The sequence below is a fragment of the Macrobrachium rosenbergii genome, chromosome 23 (assembly GCF_040412425.1).
Source record: "Macrobrachium rosenbergii isolate ZJJX-2024 chromosome 23, ASM4041242v1, whole genome shotgun sequence".
NCBI classification, from domain to species: domain Eukaryota; kingdom Metazoa; phylum Arthropoda; class Malacostraca; order Decapoda; family Palaemonidae; genus Macrobrachium; species Macrobrachium rosenbergii.
In genome coordinates, this window is record NC_089763.1 from 43886720 (window position 1) to 43910422 (window position 23703).

Consider the following 23703-nt stretch of genomic DNA (forward strand, 5'->3'; position numbering starts at 1 on the left):
TACTGACTGGTATACAGTATTTGAAATAGGATAAACAACAATATTGCCAAAATTAATTTAGCTACTATAGTTTTTGAACATTACTTTTCATGTGGCATATGCAAGAAATTCATAGAATATACATAGCAATCAATAGGTGTTATATATGTATCCAGTTTGGTTTGCAAAGCCATTCATTGCACCTAGAAATGGTAAAACATAAGAGGAATAACATACTATGTTTTAATACTGACAACTGTATTTACAAGACTACAAAAGCTATAAAGTCATATGATAAGTGCTTCAGTTCACTATTACGTTTTTTATACAACCAAATACGTAATTTTTATAACATTATGATCGACATTAAGATCTGTGTAATCAAATATACAAATACTCAGAGAAAATTTTATTTATTCCTTCTACAATTTCAGAGGAAAACTTAATGCGGCTATGCACGCTGCTTTACTTCACTAAAATAATATTTGGAATCAAAAAGATAAATATATACAAAGTGGCTATACAGCATAAGAAACACCTAAAGCAGATTCTATACATGAATTATTTGTAAAACTAATAAACCTATTCTACTCAAATAAATAAACTGTTTGCTAAAGTCCATGTAACATCTTGCAGCTGTTCAAACAAAATTAATTAGATATACTCAGTGCTTGAAAGATTGAAAATAGTTAAAGGCCCCACAGAAAATACCATTCCCAAAAGAACTGCATAAGAAATTATAACACATAAGTAAAAAGTGGGGTATTGCGTATAACTTTTTATACTGTGCAATTTTTCATTTGCAGATTTTGTTAGTATATAGTATTACATAAAACAAAATAAATAGAGAAAGCATTTTCTTGGGAAAGTATTATTGTCACTTGGCAAGAATACAAGTGTGTGCATATATGTATTATATTTATGAACAAAGTATATTATATGTATGTACAGTATAACCGTACATGGACTGTACACGTCAGTTGAAAGAAAGGCTATGACTACAGATTATGATCAATCCTGCTAATATCTAAGAAGTTAGAAACTTGATAGACTTGTCAGATCAATTTCACATGGAAAATAAAATTTTCCCACATGTAAGTTAACATTGCTGGTGGGCTTTCCTGCACTTTGGCAAATAGGAAGAGAGTACGCTAGGAAGACAGCTAACCATAAGGGAGGGCTTGCTTTTTCTCCAGAAAAGTAAAACTCCTTCATAGCCTCTCATCCTTTAGATCATTATAGGATTGAAATAATTCCATAGCTTTAAAGAAAATCTCCAGATTAACTGTCATTTACAACACATAAATGCACACATTTTCTTATATATGAGTGCATATATTGTATACTGCATATATACATACATATATATATAAATATTAATCTTAATTTTTTCTGTTTTGATTATTCCACAATAAGCTTTAATGAAATCTGAAAATTCCATCAGTTTCTGCACTAGGCTTATAGTACCTGTAACAATTACCATAATAGCAGCATTACAATAATTCAAAATCACTAAGTTGTACTTATTTTGTGTTACTTTATATCACTGCTTTTGTATTCAACAAGTCAGTGGAGTACTCATTTTATGGGCTAAAGGAGATGAAATGATTTGGGAAAAGTGAATGTCGTTATATCTGATATTCTTTGGGCTCTTGAAAGATAGCTTAGCAAACACTCAGGATGATTTTCCTAACATACATGTCTAGTATATATGTTCACATATACATACAGTACCAGTGTACAAATATGCAACATATATGCCTTCAAATGTGTAATTGAACATCATTGTATGCAGACATACTACTCTCAGTCTTTCACGAGATAAGGATTATTTGTCAGTTTGAATAATTTTATTTGTTAGCAATGTAAAAATGTATTAATAAAACAATACCATGCAAAATGTTCAAATGGTTTCTTAAACTTGCTTAATTGTGGAAAATTGCAAATTAATTGAGCTGGCTTTACTGGATGATTCATGGGAATATTTAAGCTTGAATATAAAGATGAAAAGCATAGGGAGTCACTAGAAAAAAAAAAGAATTAGAGAATTCTAAATCATTGTTCAAAGTTAAGTAAAATATGTTCACATATAATAATCCAAATAGCTTTTGAGAGGCTTTTTCCTATCTTCAGCTATGTAAGCAATTCCATTATTAGCTTGTCTAGAAAAATCCACAGTCAACTCCACCTCATTTAACCAAGGCATAGAAATCCCAGTACATACTATCAGTACAATCTTTATGGCAAAATTATCTTCATTTTATAGTTACTTTGCCATACTCAATGGCATATTACACAAGCACTAGCCTTTCACAGTGAAATTAATGATCATTAATGAATCCTACAAATTTTTAGCCTTTAAAATAACTGAGAAGTATATCTATGTACAAATATGTTCATACTTTTATCTATATTTTATGCAGGTAGTAAGGTACAGTTTTCCCAGTTGTAAAATTTCTGAATTTGTCAGTTTTTTGCAGTGCTGTAACCAGACTGCAGTGATGCAACTTATAAAGACTAAAAAGTGAATCTGAATTGAATGATTGTTTTATAAGGCTGTTGGTTTACTTTTTGTGTTAACAACTGTAGTTTTGATAAAATATTTTTCGTGATATAATACCATAGAAAATATTTTTGCCCCTTGTTACGTAATGTGCATTTGTATAAAGTGAAATTCCTAATTAAATTTAAAAGTGCAAATGCTAGAGAATATTTATGTAATGCTGATACATAAAATATTGTAATATCATTGCAATCAGAATTTCAACATGGTCTGTCAGGTGAAATGTCAATGAGGGAAATACAGTACAGTACTATCTGCACATAACACTATCTTATGCAGTTTCATTGCTTATAGTATACACCAAATTTATGTTGAATCTAAACCATATGTACTGCAGTCACACTCTTTGCCAGATGAACAATCAATTCATGTAAATATACTATTCATTTAGCACTACCCATAATGAGATTGCATCTAAATAACATTCTCGATAACAATGGTCAGAGGTGTACCATAAAGAAGTAACCACTTTGATACATACCCTTGGATATATATTTATCATTACTAGTGACCATAACCATGACACTGTTGTATGTGTCAGACAACAAATCTGAGGCAGCTAAAAATCTCAGCAAGACTAGCAGACGGTGTTACAGTCTAGTCACTGTGATACCACTGATATTTTACAGTTTAAACAGCAAAAATGAAAAAGGGTTATTGTATAGGGCTTAATATTTCTAACTTAAGGTACTGTTTTTCAGTTTGAACAAATCATACAACAAGATAAATCATAAGCACTAGCTAAACTTTGCAAGTAACTTTCTCAGAATATCAAAACTCATGTACGAATCAAACCCATGATTTTTAGATGATAGCTTAGCATTGTCACCTGAGCATTACAGGTCAAGTATCTATAAAAGAAAATGTCCCTCACAAAAAATAAATTTATCCTGAAGTGGGAATGTCTAACTGTATATCAATGCACTTACAGCTGGACAGTGCATTATGCAAGTGATTCTCCAACTAAATACTGCTGTAGTGTTATCAACTGCAGTATTTACAGATTATCAAAAATTCTGTGTATATGTACAGAGTGTGTGTGTATGATCATATATATACATAGACATATATATACATATGAGATATATATATGGTTAAATATATATTACATATATACTTTTATACATATGTATATACATAGTATAACACACCAATATATATATATAATTCAAGCATATCCTGAGCCTTATATTACCAGAAAAATGAGCAATTAGTCTTAAAGGGCAAAATTTCATAAGAGAAATAGCAAGCATGGTCAAAGTGTCTTTTGTCTCCCCAGAAAAAGACACTTGACAAAGCTAAGACACAAACACAGCCACATAATTTAAGACTTACCGCTTGTTTTGATGGAAGATCAGAATCTTTTAAAATCTCTTTGAAAAGGTATCACAAATTTTCTACACACTGTAGCATGACATAATGGCTTCATAATTATCTGCCTATTTTGTTAAAAATTCCTTAGATCAAATTCAGAATTTTTAAAAGAACTCAAGATATGCATATCAACCAAGCGTTCTTGAAGGTGGTCATAAGAAATCTTATGTACACAGGCTAACAACTATTTATCATAGTGTGGACTTTGAAGTATAGGTACAATGAACAGATACTTAACTCTTAAAGAGTCTGCTGAAGAGTTGTACCTAAAGTTCATATTACCCAACACAAGGCAGTTTGTGATTAGATCTCTTGTTAACTGGCTTCTACTGGAGTTGATATTTAACAAGTTTAAAGAAAAATGCTTCCACATACTTCACTTCAAGTCTGTTTCAAACTCATAGATTTACTAATACATTCTATTAATCTATGTTTAATACTGAATACCAATCACAAAATGATTATTCACCATAAAGGTAAAACATCTATATTTTTCTATATTCTTTATCATTTTGTCTAGATATTTCTACTATGGTATGTAATACTGTGAAACTACTTCACTCAGTACATGCAGTAGATTGTCACATGAATCAAGTAGAAAGGCTTTTAGTGATATGATAATAAAATGTAAACAAGACATGAAATACTGTATCAATAATAAGCCAGTGTTACCAGAGATCCTGGAAAGATCTAAAACAAAAAGACTACTGAAGTAATTTGACATAGTGCAGCGTCTTCTTCCACCTTTCCCGTAATGGCAGATCTGTCATTAGTTCCATCACTCATAGTAATACAGGATATGGAAATCTTCGAAGTCGTACAAGACTTACTGTATGCTGAAATTACGCAAATACATAACAAGTGGTCGTAATATGCTATTTTTGGTAAAGCTGATTATTGCTTCAATATATTGTTTTTTCTTGATATAAAAATTTAACTCAACAGCAGAATATTGAAACTTACAACAGAATCACTCAAGTTATTACAGTATCTTAACACAATGAAAAGTCCAGCACGAATTGCATTGTGCTTACTGGCTTACAGCTATACAGTGTGTTTGTAATTCCACTTTTTTCTGTAAAAATCTGCACAAGGATCAACTTCCATTAACTAGAATGACAAGTGTTTCTTCACTGGTTAAAGACTCAGTAAGGAACTATGTATATCTATTTAATTATATATTTATATATATTTATAGATCTAGGATATAAGGACACAATATAAAATAGACTGTACATTATTTTCTAGAAAGACCTGAAAAAAATTTCAACATTCTTTCCATTGTTAATAATTAACAAGAACTAGAGCATCTAGGACTAGGTTGCAGCTTTGCAGAATGATTAGGATATAAAAATAGTTGAAATTCACAAAAAGGTATAATGTCAATACACATATATACATAGGCCTATACTATACTATTTTACTGTACTGTATAGAGATTTTATGCATTGCTGGTATCCAGTTGTATCATACAAAATCCACATATAATTGTGGGTATAAGCTATAGATACCAGGATGCATGGAATGATTAGAAAATGAAACAATAAATACGTCCTGCCACAGAGTGGAATGTACAAAAGAAATATGAAGGTTACACACATACACACACACACACGCACACAGGAGTTGGTGGGTCTGTATATTATCCAAGCCACAAGTGGACCATAGTAACAACTTTGGAAGGCGTAGGAGGTTAGGGGCATAAAAATATCAAAGTCAACACAGGTCAACATATTTCATTCTTGTTCTGCAGAAAAGGAGGTTAGTAGACCATTTTTTCAATTATGATCCCTCCTACCCCTTGACCTTACCATCACAAGTAGCAGCACAAACAAGGCTGTATGATTTCTAATGTAAAGGTTCAAAACAAACAATGTCTTGTAACATATCACCCATGATTAGTTATGTGGTTAAACATAACTTTAATTTAACATTTCCATCACCATCAGCAAACTGTATTTTCTTGGCCTGAATTAAATCTCTTTCTTTCCTCTTCAGTATGACCTCAAGCTGACATCACAATGGATAAGGCTATGAAAGGTGCCATAAAATTACAATCACATCGTTGAGGCAGCAATGGAGTAGTGTTTGTCCTCAAAAGGATGTCTTTGGCTCCACTCATACATCACTGTAAAAAGAAAATCTTTTAAAACTACTGAATCCATGGTATGTATCATTTCCTACCTCCATCAGAATGGTCTCTGCACTTAGCTATTAATAAGTAGTTGAATGAGTAGTTGAATGACTATCTTCAAATCTCTATAGCCTATCAATTGAGTTCATAATTACCCATTAGGAAGCAGTATTGTAGTTCATATAATGATAAACAGTATGAAGTGTACTTACGAAGCCTCAACGGATGCATCATTCAACAAAATCTCTCTCATTCTCATATTATCAGACTTTGAAGAGGCACCTTCACTGGTTGATGAGGACAAATTCAAAGAGGAAGAAGAGGCAGCACCCTCGGTGACAGTTATCTGAACAGATGAAATCCCTGGATCTGTTTCTGAGACATCAATCTTTACCAGATTCTCACAACCTTCACTTGGCTGCAAAAAGAAAATGCTCTTGTAAACAGACTTCTTTGTGCTGCACACTAGTTTTGAAAACTAGTCCTTAGGATTAATAGGTAAGAAATAATGAAAGTGTCATTTACTTTATGCTTGCAGGTTATTCAAATGTACTCAGTAAACGGCCCACTTGATGTTCAATACTGTAAGTCAGATTCAACATCATCAAGAAACTGTCTTAGGTTTTTGCAAAACTGAGAGGATATGGCTTAATTTCATGAAGAAATTTTAAGTTCAGTAGATTTTGAAATATACAGAATCTCTGCAATTTCTTCGTCAATGAAATAAAATAAAGATGCTAAAATCACCAGTTTAAGAATCTGAATCTAAATGTGAACAATCAGTGGAAGTTACCCCTTGAATATAATTGCAGTCTATTCAGAACACTGCACATGAGTATTTTCACCACTGAAACTTACAAAAGTGAACTGGTTAACATTCTTCAAAAAGGAACAGTATGTAATTTTTTTTTTACAAGACTGCTACATTCCCAACAAATGAGTTCGAAGGCTATTTAAGGTGCTTTTTTTAATAATAATAATGTTCATAGTGTAATCAAATACAGTTTTTGAGTAAAAAACCAGTACTAAAGAAACCATTAAACCTTTGAAAATGAAAAAACGTGGCATTTTAAGCAAATGTAAGCATACTTTATGCAAGAAAAATATAGCTAACACTTAAATTAGCTGGAAAATTTCAAAAGCATGGCAAGACAAACACACTTATTCTAGATGGTTCATGCTAATATGCATGCAAAACTAAAACATTATATAATGTTCAGTATGAAAATTTATTTTCAAGCACTAAACTATGATGTTAATTTAATTTTAAATAGTCACTAAGTATTTTGTATGAAAGTATTTTTTTGTAAAAGTATTATTGTCAAGATTCTTTTTTCTTAGCAGATTTTTTTTTCTTAGCAGATATTTATGAACCAATTAAAAAAAAAAAATTGTACCTTTACGCACTATCTTTGTATGTACTTTGTGAAAAAAATGGAAACCAAACTATAAAGTTCAATTATCACACACACACACACACACACACACATACACACTGATGAGGATGAAATCACACATATTAAGAACATAAAAGTATTAATGTCATGCTTCTCAAATTTCATAAATATTTGGAAAAATGCCACTGAAAAGAATTATGGTCTGCCATGGCTCTGACCTTTGCTCAAACAAGCCAAATTTCAATATTGTTCATATAAGGATACAAACCTTGTCTTCATATGGATACCCTTCTGGACACCTGAAACCAGTTGAAGCTTGGAAACAAGGTTTCAAAATTGGCTGTCTCCCTTGTATTGCCTGTAAACACACAGTATCTATAGTGTCATTGCTCTGACTGGTGCTGTATGAAGTAATCTTACTCGTGTCTCATCATGGGTGTTTGAGGCTGTGTTGGGCTTTTCGGCCCTTTGTGTTTGTGTTGTGAATGATAGTGCCTGAAAATTATATTCTGCTTCTCCTTGTAAGAATGATCAATGCAGATGTTCTGGACATGGCAGACTGTGTTCAGTGTGCAGAGGTTTTGAGTGTTTGGAGTGTCTTGACTTATGAGTGTTTGTCTAGGTCTCTTCTTAGTGGGGATGACATGGTTTCAGACAGAGGAAGGTAAAGAGAGTGTCTTCTGAAGGTAATAACCACTGTTATCCCATCTTACTGTTTCCATACTGGTTCCAACCTCCATCTATCCCCCTTCACAGCACTGAGGGAAAGAGAACGTTCAGGAGGACCAACCCTAGAGTTCTCCATCTCTGTCTCAGTTCCTGCTGTTCCAAACTGGTGTCCATAGCGCTGATTTAAACCATGGGAACAAATGAGTTGTAGATCTTGTGTCCTGCCATGACCACGACAAAATCCATGGGAGCAAATGAGTTGTCTGAACTTGTGACTTGAGTTAGGCTTTCCTTATTTACTTTTGTAGAACGTATGAAACGATTAAGCCCTTGAACCTGGCAACAGCATATCAAAGATCAGATTGCTTAGGTGTCTGTTTCATCTTGGGGAAACTGTGACTGAAGATAACACTGGTACTCCCTTCACTGTTTCATTGGCTCCTATTCAGAACCCTTCGGGAATTTTTGCTTTGTCAGTTGACACTAGAAGAATTGAATGTTGGTCACTCATGTACAAGAAAGGCATAACAAGCAAACATTAGCTTCATCTTCATCCTCTTCCTCCTCTGTGGACCACAGAAAGAAGAAGGCTTATAAGACTTCCTCCACAAGAAGGCTAAGAAGTGTTCCCACAGTTGTCTTTCCTTTATTAGGCAAGACAGTTGTACCAGTAACCATTCTCGGGGGCTGATAATATGTTGGTGAGACACATATCACCGTGATTTGAGTCTGTGAATGCATCGCCTACAATGTGTGACTGGTCACTCACAATCACTTGCTCTCTCTTCTCTAAAGGACAGAACTGACCTTGACTCTACCCATGCTCATTCTTCTTTGGAGGTTACCCATGCTCATTCTTCTTTGGAGGTTGCTCTTCTTGGGACCATGATAATGTTAACCCTTTGGGGTTGTGCCAGAACCAAGACATCCTGGTGACCAAATTCTAGGCTGTTGGGGGGATGGTTGTAGTTCAGGGTAACATGACCTAGTTTAACTTGGCAAGATCAAGAGTGTGTGGCCTGTTGCTTTTCCAGCCTAGCAGCCACCTGATGCTGCGCCACCCTGTGACAACCACTTGTAGTTACCTTTTTTGCCTTTGGATTGTGCACTATAGCACTGGAATAGGCCTAAATATGCATCATAATCACAAGGGGCAAAAACAGGATAAAGATAATGTGGAGATACCAATCCTTCCCTGCCATTGATTCAAATGATTCAAGACAATCAATTGCCAGTGGAACTTTTGTGAACAGAACTTGACAGACATTTCTGTGAGATTATCAAACTAATCCAAGAGCAGAATGGGCTTGGTGCTGTATCTAGAGCAGCTTACAAACTGTCAGTTTCATCCATGGAGCCAGCACTAAAAGTAATACTGTTTGCCCTGGTCCCATCTAGAGGAAGGAATGGTGAATGAGGAATGAGGCAGGCAACTTAATCTGTGGACAAGAGAACTCCCTAGCTTCCAGTAAGCCCGCCAAGTTACTGCCCCTTTCACTGACTAATAGGAAGTATTATCTCTCAGGAGTAGCTGTTAACAAATGATAGCTGTTAACAAAAGGAAGTACTATCTCCCAGAAGTAGCCGAGAGCTGTCACTTACAGGTACAGTAGACCCACTGGTCTGTGGGCTGATTAACAACCTTGGATTGGAGCAACTCGTGGTGGAGGGCTTTCCTTTCTACATCTGAGATGGTTGCGATGGAGTCTGTAGCTATGGTGTAAAACTAATCCATTTACAGTTATACTTAATACTTAACAGTTGAATATGAAGACAAGCTTTATTGTTTCAGGAGTGTCTTTGGAGGAAGAGAAGGAAAAATTTTGGTAGTCTATTACTGTACTCTCCTCTCATGCCAACCATGAACCTGTGAGCCATCTAGTCTTAAAGGGGCATGATTGATAGTGTGAGTTTAGTAACCAGGCAGATTTGAATGAAAGCAGTTTCACCATTAGGAAATTATTCAGTACCTCCAAACTCATATCAAGAGTACGGTTGAGGCAGCGGTGAAGACGATGACTTATGCTCAGTACTCCCTTATGCACTGTGCAGTGACCTTTAAAGTGCCTTCAGGACCTGCATAGGGCAATGGGGCCAGCTATGCCATCAACATTGGGCTTGTAGTTGAAGCCTGTCCTTTGCTAAAGTCAGATTAGTTTTGCAAGACCCCACTTCTGGATGGGGTCAGGATTTGTTCTGTCATCCTCTGGGCACCTTCAGTTGGGTACACTCTCCCTTTCATAGAAGACAACCCTAATCTCACAGGTCCTACGGTTTCCATCCCACAGAAATTGGTGATATCGGCCCCTGGAGATGGAAGCGTAGGATGGTGGAGAAAGGTACCCTAGAAGTTGTAAATACCTTCTCTCCAGGCTTGTATAGTAACCCCCCGGTTTTCGCGTCCTCACGATTCGCGGACTCACACATTCGTGGGTTTCTCTGTGGAACATATCTACCCATTATTTGCTGAAAATTAGCCCATTCGCGGTATTTTTCACTGAGAAATATTCACTAATTACTGTATTTTCATATAATTTTCATGAATAAATGCACTTTTTGTGATAAAACTATTAAAATATTCAGGTATAAACATTTTTACAGGGTTTTTCTTGTGTTTAAACTACCAAAATGGGCAGTTCTAATTGTTTTTAGAGAGGTTTTAAGTATTCGCCGGTTTTAACTATTCGTGAGGGGGTGCGGTATGCATCGCCCGCGAATACGGGGGGTTCACTGTATAGTCATTAAATGTGGAGAGAATGATAGGAGGCAGGAGGCCAATCATTGACCTCTACCCCCTACACAGTTTCATACATTAAACACCATTCAATATGGAGACCGCCCATTCCATGCTGGCTTCTATAAAGGAAGGAAACTCTTGTTCTCTCTAGATACGAAGTACGAATGAATACTTCCAGGTGCCCATGCATCCAGACCCAGGAAGTACTGTACTGTGCTTCAGTCTGGCAACTGCCCACAAAGTACTCATGAGAGTTACTCTATTATCAGTTTAGGCTCACTTGTTAGGGATCCACTTTTGCAGGACCTTGACAATTGGCTAATAGTGGCAGCATCAGAACAGACGTTATGGCTGGGCAGGGACTGTCTTCTAACTTTTGTCACAATATGGGGATCTTGATAAATTGGGAGATGTCCATCTGATCTCCAGACAGTAGGTGAAGTACCTCTGTATGTTGATCATCGCAGTTATGGCAAGGGCCTAAGCTGTCCACACTCCTTGAAAAGCTCCAAGATATAATTCCTGGCCTATTGGGAACTACTAGTAACAGTTGCCTAGACATGGTGGCTCAAACAGCTGATCCCCCGACACTCGGAGTCCCTTGGATGGAGGAGTTAAGGGGGGAACCTTGCAAGGTGCTTGGAGGACAGGAACCTCCTAAGAGGAGTGCCTCTAAACACCACCCCACCAGAAATGCTTCTGTTTAACAGACTTTTTGGAAGTGTGATGGGGGGTTACAATTGAATGATTCATTTGTCTCAGGTGTGTAGAGCCAAGATTCTCACCTGCACATCAACATCCTCGAGATGGGGCTTCCTTATTTGCAATGCAACCCTTTCAAGAGTTGATGAGACACTTGGTAGTGTGCTAATGAGCAATAACACCACCATGGTGTCATACACCAACAAGCAGGGAGGAATAATGTGTCTACCTTTATGTGAGACAGGTGCATGAGAGCAACCCACCACCATCCTGCAAATCTGTTGGCAAGGCACATCCCAGGCTGTTTTGAGTGCGATAGCAGACCAGCTCTGCTGCCAAGAATAGGTAGTGGGGAAGGAATGGTTCCTGCACTTGTGCATAGGGAGATTTTGGTGATAGATCTGTTTACCACAAGGGTAAACAGAAAACTTGCAGTGTTTTGTTTGCCAGTACATACTGGATCCCTCGGCAGTGATGGAGGATGCCCTCCTGCACCCATGGGGCAGTATTTACAAACAGTAAACATCTTCCTTCCATTCTGTGTGATCCAAAGAGTAACTTTTGCTGGTCACTCACATGCTCAGGATGATCTTGGAGGCCCCAGTGGTGCATGCCAAATGGTACCTTAACATACTGCCACTACTGGTGGAGAGTAAAAGAGAATTGATCTTATGGCCCACACGGCTGAAACAACCACACCTGCTCTGTACAGGCACACTAGCTTCATGGATGGGACTATCCAACTTTTCCTACAAAAGCAAGGTTTTTCTTGGAGAGTTACAGAAGAGATGTCAGGCTCAGTCAAGAAGTCTATGGCAGGTATCTATCAAGCAAACATGTCCATCTTTGGTGGTTGGTGTTGTCCAAGGAGTATATCTGTGGTTAGAGCCACTATTCAACAGATGGCAGAATTCCTTGTATAACTAGAGTGGGATGTCATGTTGGGCCTGTGAGGCCTCCCTTGTCCCTTGTCTGAGCCTCTGATGTGACCTTTGGACAAACATGTGACACTGAAGACTGACTTTTTAATGGCATTGGCACAGAGACTAGGCAAAATCACAGTCTCACACACAGTAAAAGCCAATCATTGGGATACAACTTGATCTTGTTTTCTTTTGTAACAGAATTGAGAGAAAGGACAAATTGTGAGAAAGATGGGAGAACTTGTCAGTGGCTAACTAAACATAAGTAGTTCTGAGTTCCATCCCAAGACTTTGATCATGTTGAGATGCTCAAGTCTGGTACAAACTGTATATCACCAGTTATCAAGGACACAGCATTTCAGACCCAAGTGCTGTCATTTATCTGTAAGTACAGTATGAGCAAACACGAGAAAAAGGTATCCAAGAACACTATCTCATTCAGGCTTCATGAAGTGATAAAAAATCCTTATGTCCCATCATGAACAGATGTAGACTGTTTAAATGTATGTTTTTTTGTCCAAAGAGAACACTCCCAATCCTGTGTTTATGCTGGATAAAAACTTTGAATTGTCCTTAAAGTCTACCCTTTTAAGAAGCACGTACTGTATTGAATAATATTGTTAAATATTTTCTTATAAGACAACTATAGTGTGTGTAATCCTTGTAAATTGTATTTGTGTTGTAAAACAAATACTGAGTTTCCCCTTGTACTCAGTGATCACATCTTTATCCCCCACCCCCTGTACCTTGCACATTTTTTTTTTTTTTGGTAGTTTATTGATATATATTTTTTTTGAAACTGATTTGTTGTACCAATTGATATGTGTGTCTTGTCTGTACCATAAATGTGATTTTTTTAGAATTAATTGAGATACGTAAAAGAACTATGGGACCTGCGTGCTCCCTAAGCCATTTTTGAATCTTTGTAGAGAGATAGAGAGGAATAAAGGGAACCAAGAGAGAAGCCGCGCATTTCCTTTCTCCCGAGTTTTTTGTGAACTGAGGAGATGATGTCTCAAAATGAGGGGCTCATGGCCCAAAGACAACACTGTTTATCCAGGTGAGGAAACAATAAATGGCATTGCCCTGTCCCTAGCATTCAGGGGGAAATTTTATGTTGCCACAAGTGCAGAGGGCAGGTGTATGGTGCTGTCGGACTACTCTTTATACCTCTGGGATGTCACCCTCAAGTCTTTGGATACATCCTCAAGACCTGCAGGGTAGCTCAACATATGTAGCTACCAGGCTCCTTTAAGACAGAATATGCATCTTACCTAAGGTTTATTTGGATATACTATACAAACCCAAGAATTTGTTATATAATCCCACCCCACAATTACCCTATTGCTAAATAGAAATTGATGGTATAAATATTGTGTGCACAAGTGGTTACCCACAGTCCTACAAGAGGGAGACTGCCAAATTTTGAAATCAAGTTTCCAAACTTCAACCAGTTCCAGATGCACCAAAAGAGTATCCTTATAAAGATTTGGGTTTATGAATCTAAGAAAAAGGCAAATGTCCCTTAAAATTTGCCATTTTTCTCTACAAAAATATTTTGAAAAATTTTTTGTGCAGACTCTTGCTTGTCAACAAATGCACTTACATGGACAGCATAATGAGATCTGCTGTAACCTCGACTTCTGACCTAGAAGCAAACAAATATTCCCTTGCTCATCTAAGTCTTGACTTTGAATTAACAGTGCAGAATTTATCTTGAATGTGACTATGATGCAGGTTTTAAGAACATCAAATTATCATTCCTGTTTCAAGTGTGTAACAGTCAATTGCAAAAAAGTAACATAACAGTCGAGCTAAAACATCAGAATTAGCCATTATCTACATTTTACACATACTTCACCATTATGCAACTGAAAAATAACATCCAGTTGTGTGTAATGTGAACAACTCAATGAGTAAGAAACTATAATTAACAAGGACCACTGACCATGTACACAACTTCCCAAATCTAAGGACAACACTAAAGTACAGATTAACAGTATTTCTTGTTTTTACTAGAAATATGAAACTAAATACAGTAAAACTGATATAAAACTGATATTATTTGGCTAATATCCATCCCAATAGACAATCTTGCAAAAACAAGCCCTTTCATGAACTTACCTCAGCAGCATTGTTTGGCTGAGTTATGTACTGTGAGCATACACCAAGGGTAATGTCAGAGTCATGGCAGATATATGTTGTTGAAATATGAGGTGATATCTTCAAACTGGTACAATCACTCACTGTCAAGTCAACTACAGTACTTTCACCATCTGCAAAAGTATTTTTCATTACTCTACTACAGTACTAAGCTTGTACTTTTTATATTCAATATTTGAAAAAGTGTACCACATTTCAAAACTTTATATATTTACAGCAAAATGAAAAAATAAATATAACTGAGACTACGTCACCTTCGAGTTCATTATCATCTATATTTTCTAAAGTTTCAACTTCAGAACCCATTGATCGATGAAGTGATGAGGTTGACGAGACTCCTGACGAGCTATGCATAGACTCGCAGGAAATGCTCTTCACAGCATGCTTGTGACGACCTAGTTTTCCTTGATCATTACCTAGGTCCCGTGAGGGAGGGGGACCTTGGCCATAATTCCAGGAGAGACGCTTATGAATTGTTGCATCTTTTGTGTCTTGTTTCTGAAAACAGTAAAAATAATGAAATAATGGTTTTTAGTTACAAATGATATCATTAGAACTCTGTCAAATATTACACACTTTTTAAATGATCTCACATACTCTGAACCAACTTACAAACCTTAATGTCATCAATAGCACCAGCTGTATGGTAGCGACGATTGTCCATTCTATCAGTGCGTGATATTCTTCGGGGACCACCACTTCTTGAAGACTCATCTTGATCTACTTGCTCTACTTCTTGAGGTGACCCAACCATGGAAGTGACATGCCTAGTTTTTATTAGAGGTGGGTTTCGAGACTGAGGTACTGGAGCTGATCTTCTTAGAGTGCGAGGTGAAGGAGGAGGATAAGAGACCCCACGGTTACATGCAGACAAAGCTTTTGGGTTATTGCTCAAATTATTAGGTACACGAAGGGAATTGGCAGATTCGACAGTAAGATTTGGGAGGGACTGACCAGTAGAATAAGGAGGTACTACACTAAGTGTGTTAGGTGTTTTTGGAAATGCTGGGCGACGTTCTGGGCGTGGGGATGCAGATGTATAAGCCCCACTTTCCAGTGATTTAGATCTTTGGATTTCACCCTCTGTGGGAGCAATGGAATCATCACTGGATGCACTAGATGCCCTGATTTCTGACATATCAAAACTGGGAGGATGGTGTGTGGATGCGGGAGAATGTTCATTTAGGTCAATGGAACCTGAGTGTGAATGTGCAAGGCTTGATACCCTAGAGGCTCTAGAGGAACCTGGGCGAGGAGATCGAGGGGCCAAATGTCCCACACAAGTAATATCTTCGTATATCATTACGTCCCGAGCCTGTTGAGCTTCCTTATACTGCTCCTTCGCACGCTTTAGGGCATCATGCCAACTCCTAAAAAGAGATTACTGCATTTAGTTTTTCAACCAAATGTCTTCTACAGAAATTCAAAAGCCATATATTGGACCTATTGAAATCCTTTAACTTTACAAAATTCAAAAATATTTGCATGACGATTTTAGCTACATTCTAAAGAAATGAGGCCTCCATGTAATTCTAAAATTTAAAGGTTGCTGTGTTACTGGTAACTGAAATCATGAGGACATTATGATACAGAAGGCTGGGTCATTCATTGGTTAGCATGGGTAATTACCATGTTAGATATCAGAACATTTGTTAAACAGACTATTAAAAATGCTCTTGACTTGCTAAATGAAAAAATCCTTCCTTTAAATGTGTCAATGGAAAGAACAATTTTATAATTATATATATATACATATAAAATTGAAGGAACTCTTTTTACCTTTCAATACTACTGAAACAAAGTCTAAAAACAACCTGGAGCACTTCATAAACTTACCTGTGGGTTTTTTGGTCAGGACACTGAAGCGTAAATGCCGCCACAGCTACATTCCACTCATTAATGGAGACAAGGCCAATGGAATTTGTATCCTTGAGATCTACAATAATCAGACGCTCTACATGATATGGTGGTCGAATAATCTGTTGGAAAGCAATTATACGTTAAATCTAGTCATCAAGGCCTGCAATTGTTGTCATAAAATACAAAACCACATTATATACCAGTATTTAAGCACAGGGTCTCCAAATTGTGGGTCTCAAAAACAATTTATAAATAAAATTCTGTACAGTACATAGAGCACACGCATACCCATACCCTCACATTATCTTCACAAACGCAAAGCTTATTGCCTACCTTGACCTTCTCTGCCTTACGCTGAGTCACTTTGGTAATGAGCAATAGATCTGTGAAGAGGAAAACGTGTACATCCATCTTGGAAGAATGAGGGTCCCTTAGTCTAAGGTCACCGTGGTGAAGGATGTGGCGTGGAAGATGTTCGGGGCATCCAGGCATAGGCTGAGTTAGGCTTAGGTCGGAGTAATTCTTGACTACTTTCTCTAACTCATCATCACGAGCCTCCTGATTAAAAAGAAATGTGTGATCATCATTTAACAATGTTATCAAAGTTACTTGTAATTAAAATCTAATTAATTCCATTATTGTGCAAACTGCCAGAACCACCTTAGTGAAAGACATGATCAACCGATTCCCGTTATTGTAATGAATATTACATGTTCTAGCAATTACTTGCTGATAACCGACAGTACTTGAAGAGGCGTTACATTAATAGAATCTGTTCTGCATAACATTACTTGCACTAATCCATTAATGGGGTCATCCCTTTAAGTTATGAACACGAAAGGCTTGGGTTTAGCCTGAAATCTTTTGAACTACGTAGTTGTGATGCTTGATAATATAATTTGCAATCAATAAATCTTCTAAACGACGGAGAAATAAAAAAAAAGTTAATGCGTTTTTTCTATATACATAGTAAGTATCACTGAGCAAGATGAATGATTAACAAGGAGACAATATTAAAAGGAAGTAAATAATAATGAGCAGTGCAACTCTGTACAAGGTACACATCCCATGAAAAAGAAACTACGGTATGATTATTTCAAGACAGTAAATCTCAATGAGGATTGCTACTGTATGTGGTACATATGGAATTTGTGTACAAAAACAATACAGCTTCCTTACCACTGCTTCGTATGCCTCTATTCTCTTGGCAATATCACGTAATCTTTCCTGTTCGTGTTTGTGCCTCAGAGCAGAATTCACATTAGATACGAAGTTCTCGACATGCGTTATCTGTGAAAGAAATAAGGTGTAAAGATTAATGTTCTCACGATTATAAAGAATACAACCATACTACGGTGGCAGCGTAGAACTGTACACTAAATATTAAAGCTATACAGTAACATTAACCACGAGCCGAGTATTCTACTAAAGAGTAAAAGAATTTTGTGAAAACCCTCATACGACTTAAAAGATTTAGACTGGAAGAGTAAAAATACATTTTTGAAAAAATACATACGAGTTCAAAGTATTAGAGACTTAAAATATTAAAATTAATTTTCACAGTATTAAACCCAGAATGGTACAATTATTTTTTTAAAAACGAGTTAAAAGTGTTAAATTGTATACCGAGAAGGTATTTATTAACAATGGACGAGTTAAGAGTCTTAAGCTTAAATAGTAAAATCAATCGGTAAAAATATAAAAGAGTACTACATTCCAAAGAGTAAAACTGATCTGTAGAAACGTATGAGTTGACTTTTGGATTCACAAATATACAATTGAACTAAGGCTGTTAAAAAGAGGGAGAATTTTCTGTCTACACTCTTTAGTTCATATAAAATTACAGTAGTCTCTATTCCTCTCCTCAAAACAAAACAGCACTCAGTCGAGTACTGAAGAACCTTGCGGTTCCAGTGCCAAGGTATCAGATGTAACATTGGCAAATTATTTCCGACCAAATCTCACTGTAAAACCATCAATAAAAAATGTAAATAGTAATTTTCCACTGGCTGTACGATTCAGTTTGAAATACACACGTGTAATTGTATATTTCCATTCAAAACATTTGTGTAAAACAATTTACAGCCCTTTTAAACTCGGTTACTTGATTTTTTTTTACATTCAAAACACCCATATTCATGACTGTTAACAATAGGAAGTCTGGGGTGACATCAATTAATCCAATTTTGTTTGGAAAGTAATAAATCACCGAAAGAAAAAATAATATAAACTGTTATTTTCAGATTACGGATAGTTTTACCTATTCCAACCTCTTGGATTGGTACGTGTAATGAAAAAACATAATACACAATTTATTAACTTCACATGAACGGGCATTAACTCACACTCCAGTAATATTATACCTCTAACGTACCTTTGGAATCAACGCAGGCGCTACAAGAGTTACACTCGAACACATAAAAGAATAAATAAAAGTTTTGCCCAGGCAGGTCAATATATCTCTTTTATTTCTCATGGCCTGTTGATATAAATTCTTTAAAAACACGTAAACATTCAACACTACTTCAATAACATATATCACTAACATACCCTTTGGAGTCAAGGCACAACAAGCACTAGAAGAATTACACTCGAATAAATAAAAGTTTTACCCACACAGGTATATTCTCTCTCTCTCTCTCAAATTCTTTTAAAACGCGTGAGCATTTAACGCAAAATAAATTTGGAAAATAACTACTAATGCTCCCAGCTTGGTATTTTTTTTTTTTTTGGGGGCCATCGAACGTAGAAATTACTCTTACTTTGACCATGAATAGGTAAGCAGACGCGGATGAGTAACAGAAAAGTTCTTCTAATACCGACAACAGTTTCACTCAACAAGCGTGATTTCTCAAAGAGAAACACGACCCAAGACCTAATACCATTAGACGCTCCTTCAGGAGACATCAAGGAAAAAGAATTTCTCTTTCACACAAGAGGGAATATGGCCTGTCTCTTCCACAACATGTCTGAAGGATTTCGGGAAATTCATTCATTACATTGAATGGTCCTGGTTTTGTGCTGAACCCTTTTCAACAGAACTTGGAATTTACGACTCCTACAACGAATTCAAGTGTCAATTTCTCCTTTCCTTTTCACAGAAAAATGTCGATATTAGAAGTATAAAAAACTTTTCAATTAACAAATAATATTAGCTTAGTTGCTTGTGCTACTATCTTTTCTGTCTATAGCGTTAATGTTTACATTAGGTTTTTATATAAAAATATTAATCTTCAAAGTACGAAACCTCATCTTACTCTTTAAATTAATCCCCAAAGCGAATATTAAAACTAAGACTACAATCTGTACAAGTGCCATTAGATAATTTCTAAGAGCGACGTTATTTTGTTTTGGAGTAAAGTATCACCATTGGAAGCGTAACGCCTTTATCACTGATTTCTTCTTGACCGAGGGTAAATGTCCCCAGCTTTATCTCCTCGGAAATTCCTCACAGGGAAAGAATTTCACTTGAAATACGTCAAAGCAAAAGCAATCAGGATGAAATAGTTATTGGTACAGAACAGCTCCTTTTCACCCCAAGTGACACCGGTCTGGCTGCAGCAAAGACAAGAGAAAGAGTGCAAATATAATTATATTAAAATAATTGAAAGAAGTATTCCGGAACGAAGAGGAGAAAAGAAAAGGAGAGGAGGAAGGGAGACCTGGAATAAATGAGGGGGAAGAAGAAAATGCACAAAAGAAATGTTCTGACAAAAGCGAGTTTTTTTTTTTTTTGCTGGAAGGCAGCACCCTTAGTGCGAAGGAACGTCCTCTTAGAAAAAATTTGACACTAAGCACCTTTTAAAAAAACATAGATTTCTATTGTTCTCAAATGCTTTGTAAGGACAATGGGATAGACTATGCCTTTAGGAATGAACGCCTATCTGGGTATGTATGCCCGTGATATGAGCTTTATAATCACGGTGATAAGCAGGCGGCCGAGTCACAATGAATAAAAGGTGAACAATGTAGCAAAAACAAAGGAGTTGGAGAGCTACATGGGAAGGGGCCACAAGAGTTTGAATGTCAAAGAAAGCAATGCAGCTGGGGCTGAAGGCAAACTGTAGGCAGTATTTCCTTGTGGGTGTGTGCATGTGTCATACAACAGCGCATAACGCACAGTGAAATAAAGGCATGCCAACCTAACATAAAAAAAAAAGCTGTTCGACTCCATTATAATGAACCCAGTTTATCTAATCTTACAAAAATATTTTTAACTTAAGATTTAATATAAACTTTAACGGATATAAAGATGCACTCATCCATATGGTTTGGTTCCGTAACTCACAAAGTATACAGATTATTACAAGCATACGTCCATTTTGTTTACATCTGTAATTCACAGTTTACAGGTGCATACATCCATGTAGATTACATCTATAACTTAACTTAATAAGCGCACATATATATTCAGATGCATAAATCCATTTGGTTTGTATCTGTAACTTACAAATTCATATACAGTAAATGTACAGTATACAGATGTAAGTACAGTCCATACGGTATTTAGGTTTGGTTTGTTTCTGTAATTCGCCGTTTTTCTAAATAAATAAATAAATACAAATGCATATACCGTATGGTTTACACCTTAACTCACCATTTGCTTTCTGTAAAAAATAAAGATGCACATTTAGGCTGGAATTGCATCCGTAACTCACCATATCCTGAAGAATGATTTTATGGTCTTCAGAATTTGTCTTTTTATGGATAGCCTTCAGGAGGAGGGAATATTTAGTCAGTCTCTGCATGGGCTGCACGAGAATGTCCACCAATCTAAGTCTATTGCATTCCTTCTGTGTTTCACACCACTGAAAAATATACAAAAAACTCGTTGATGTCGGATGTAAGGCACATGCAAAGAAATATATCAACACAGACAATAAACAGCAATATATATATATATATATATATATATATATATATATATATATATATATATATATATATATATATATATATATATATATATATATATATATATATATTATATATATATATATATATATATATATATATATATATATATATATATATATATATTACAAATACAATAACAATGCAAGCAACGAGTTTCCAATTTCATTTGTCATTCAATGAGTTCAAACAATTAGTGATCCAATTCATCTGTCCATTCAACTACGACACTGCCCGATCGTTTCGTAATGAAAAGACCAACCCATAAAAATGGCTTTACATCCTCCGAACAATGTGGATACGGGGGGAGGCTAAATGTTACCAAATCAAATCCTGTCTCACGAACTCACCGCCAAATACATTTTGAAATATTCGTTGTCATGGTCCTTCTCCTTGCAATAGAGCTGGCAGTGACTCTGGTCTAGACAGTATCGGGTGTACGGATGAAACAATTCGTCGAACTACAAGCAAAAAAGAAAGTAGGTTATTGAAGGATATATACAGAAACGTCGTTCTTGATGATAAATGGGAAAAAATGAAAGAATTTAACGTAAGTTGTTTAGGTTAAATATATTAGGAGACAATACAAAGACAAAATTGAAAAAAATATTCCACATCTATTTACATATTTTGAGTGCGCGTGAAACATACGCATAGATTAAAATTCAGTTAGTATTTGTAGAATAGTAAAATTTATGAATGTATAAACACATTATATACATAAACACAAGTTGTATGATTCAGTTCGGCATTAGAAGAGAAAGTGCAACCACCTTTCGTGTGTCAAACAGATCGAGAGGTATTCATTTTTGAAATATTTTTTCTTTCCAGTATTAATTCTCAATAATATATTTTTCAACATCTTATCATCATCTATAAAAAAAAACGAAAGGCAATCAGCCATCCAGCATCCGTTACCTTGTAGAACCCATCTGAGAGGAGCGACGGGTCCAGAGGCTGTCTGCTTGACCGCGCCACCTCCAGCATCCTGCAGATGTGTTCCCTCCAGAAGGTGAGGTTGGCGTTGTAGATCTCCTGGATGTTGCTGAACAGCTTGTCTGTGTCGATCTCGCACAACAGGGATTCGTTCTGTAGGTTGCATAAGCACGACAAAAACAGCTGCGAAAGAGAAAGGCGGAATGTCTTCATTTGGTTTTTTCTTTTTATGATGTAAAGGTTATATAATGGTATGGTTGACATAGTGCTCTCTCGTAGCCCAAGACTGAAGGATACAAGGAAAAAGGAAGTGTGGTGGTTGAAGGTGAAAAGAAGCAACAGACCTTCCCCCTAAAGGAAAGACGGTTCTAGGTCAGGAAAAAACAGAAGCAGTTTGAGGAAATATGGATAACATCTACAGTTGCTATCCAAGACTTCGAGAAGCTAAGACGAATACTTTGAAAATAGGTTTGCAAAATACGATTAAACAAATCTTGAAGATAATTTCGTTACTAATCTAAACACACATCAGTGAAAATACTTCAAATTACAAAACGAAATGCTCAGGTACCACGATGAATGTAAACACCACAGTAACTGAGAACCAAAGAAAATGTACGTAAAACAAAGCACAGGTACAACGGAGAAAAGAAAAAATCCCAGTCCCGTCGGTGTCTGAGAAAGCTTATTCATACGGCGCTAAAAATGCTGTGAAAAGTATTAGGGGTGCTTTCCATAATCTTCTACTCGGCAAACAGTACTAATATCCATTAACAGGATTAGGCTCAATTCGGGGTAATTCCGCTCTGATGCGATTAACGAGTTCAAAGGCATTTTCAAGAATGTTTCGCAACGCCGAATTAAAAGAAAAAAGTCGTTAATGAAAATGACACCACAGGCAAATGATAATATAGTATGTATATTTATACACAATCCTGTGTTCACACACTTATGTAATATATATATATATATACATACATATATATATATATATATATATATATATATATATATATATATATATATATAACTTGTGCACAAATATGCATACACGTATGATACAGAACAACATAAGCAAGGAATGCATACAACATACTTGTAGCGACAACTATAAAACATATTACTTTTAAAATGTCAAACGATATACTGTATACATTGCAAATGTCTGGGAGAATCGATAAAACAATGTCCTTGACCTGACAAGTTTTAAGATCAAGACACGATTTCAGCCCAACTACAGTTGCATGACTGATTTTGATGAGGAACAAACAATCTCTTTCGGTTCTAAAACGGTTATCAGAGAGAGAGAGAGAGAGAGGAGAGAGAGAATGTCAAAGTCCGGATATTGGAGA

The 23703-nt window shown here is 36.1% G+C and overlaps 1 protein-coding gene across 2 annotated transcripts in view; it reads right to left on the minus strand.

The window, feature by feature from the left end:
- Positions 1-220: 220 nt before the first annotated feature.
- The window catches only part of LOC136851574 (serine-rich adhesin for platelets-like), a 77468-nt gene continuing 53985 nt past the window's right edge, over positions 221-23703 (minus strand). The window contains exons 5-16 of one of the 2 annotated variants that reach the window (XM_067125842.1): positions 22334-22534; positions 21766-21876; positions 21160-21309; positions 17681-17791; positions 16835-17059; positions 16478-16620; positions 15258-16011; positions 14896-15139; positions 14603-14754; positions 14085-14126; positions 6263-6468; positions 221-6044 (exon numbers count right to left, since the gene is read on the minus strand). In XM_067125842.1, coding sequence (XP_066981943.1) covers positions 6035-6044; positions 6263-6468; positions 14085-14126; positions 14603-14754; positions 14896-15139; positions 15258-16011; positions 16478-16620; positions 16835-17059; positions 17681-17791; positions 21160-21309; positions 21766-21876; positions 22334-22534 — 2349 coding nt within the window. In that variant the 3' untranslated portion in view covers positions 221-6034. The remainder of the gene's footprint in view (positions 6045-6262; positions 6469-14084; positions 14127-14602; positions 14755-14895; positions 15140-15257; positions 16012-16477; positions 16621-16834; positions 17060-17680; positions 17792-21159; positions 21310-21765; positions 21877-22333; positions 22535-23703) is intronic. The other variant, XM_067125843.1, reaches the window with a different exon arrangement.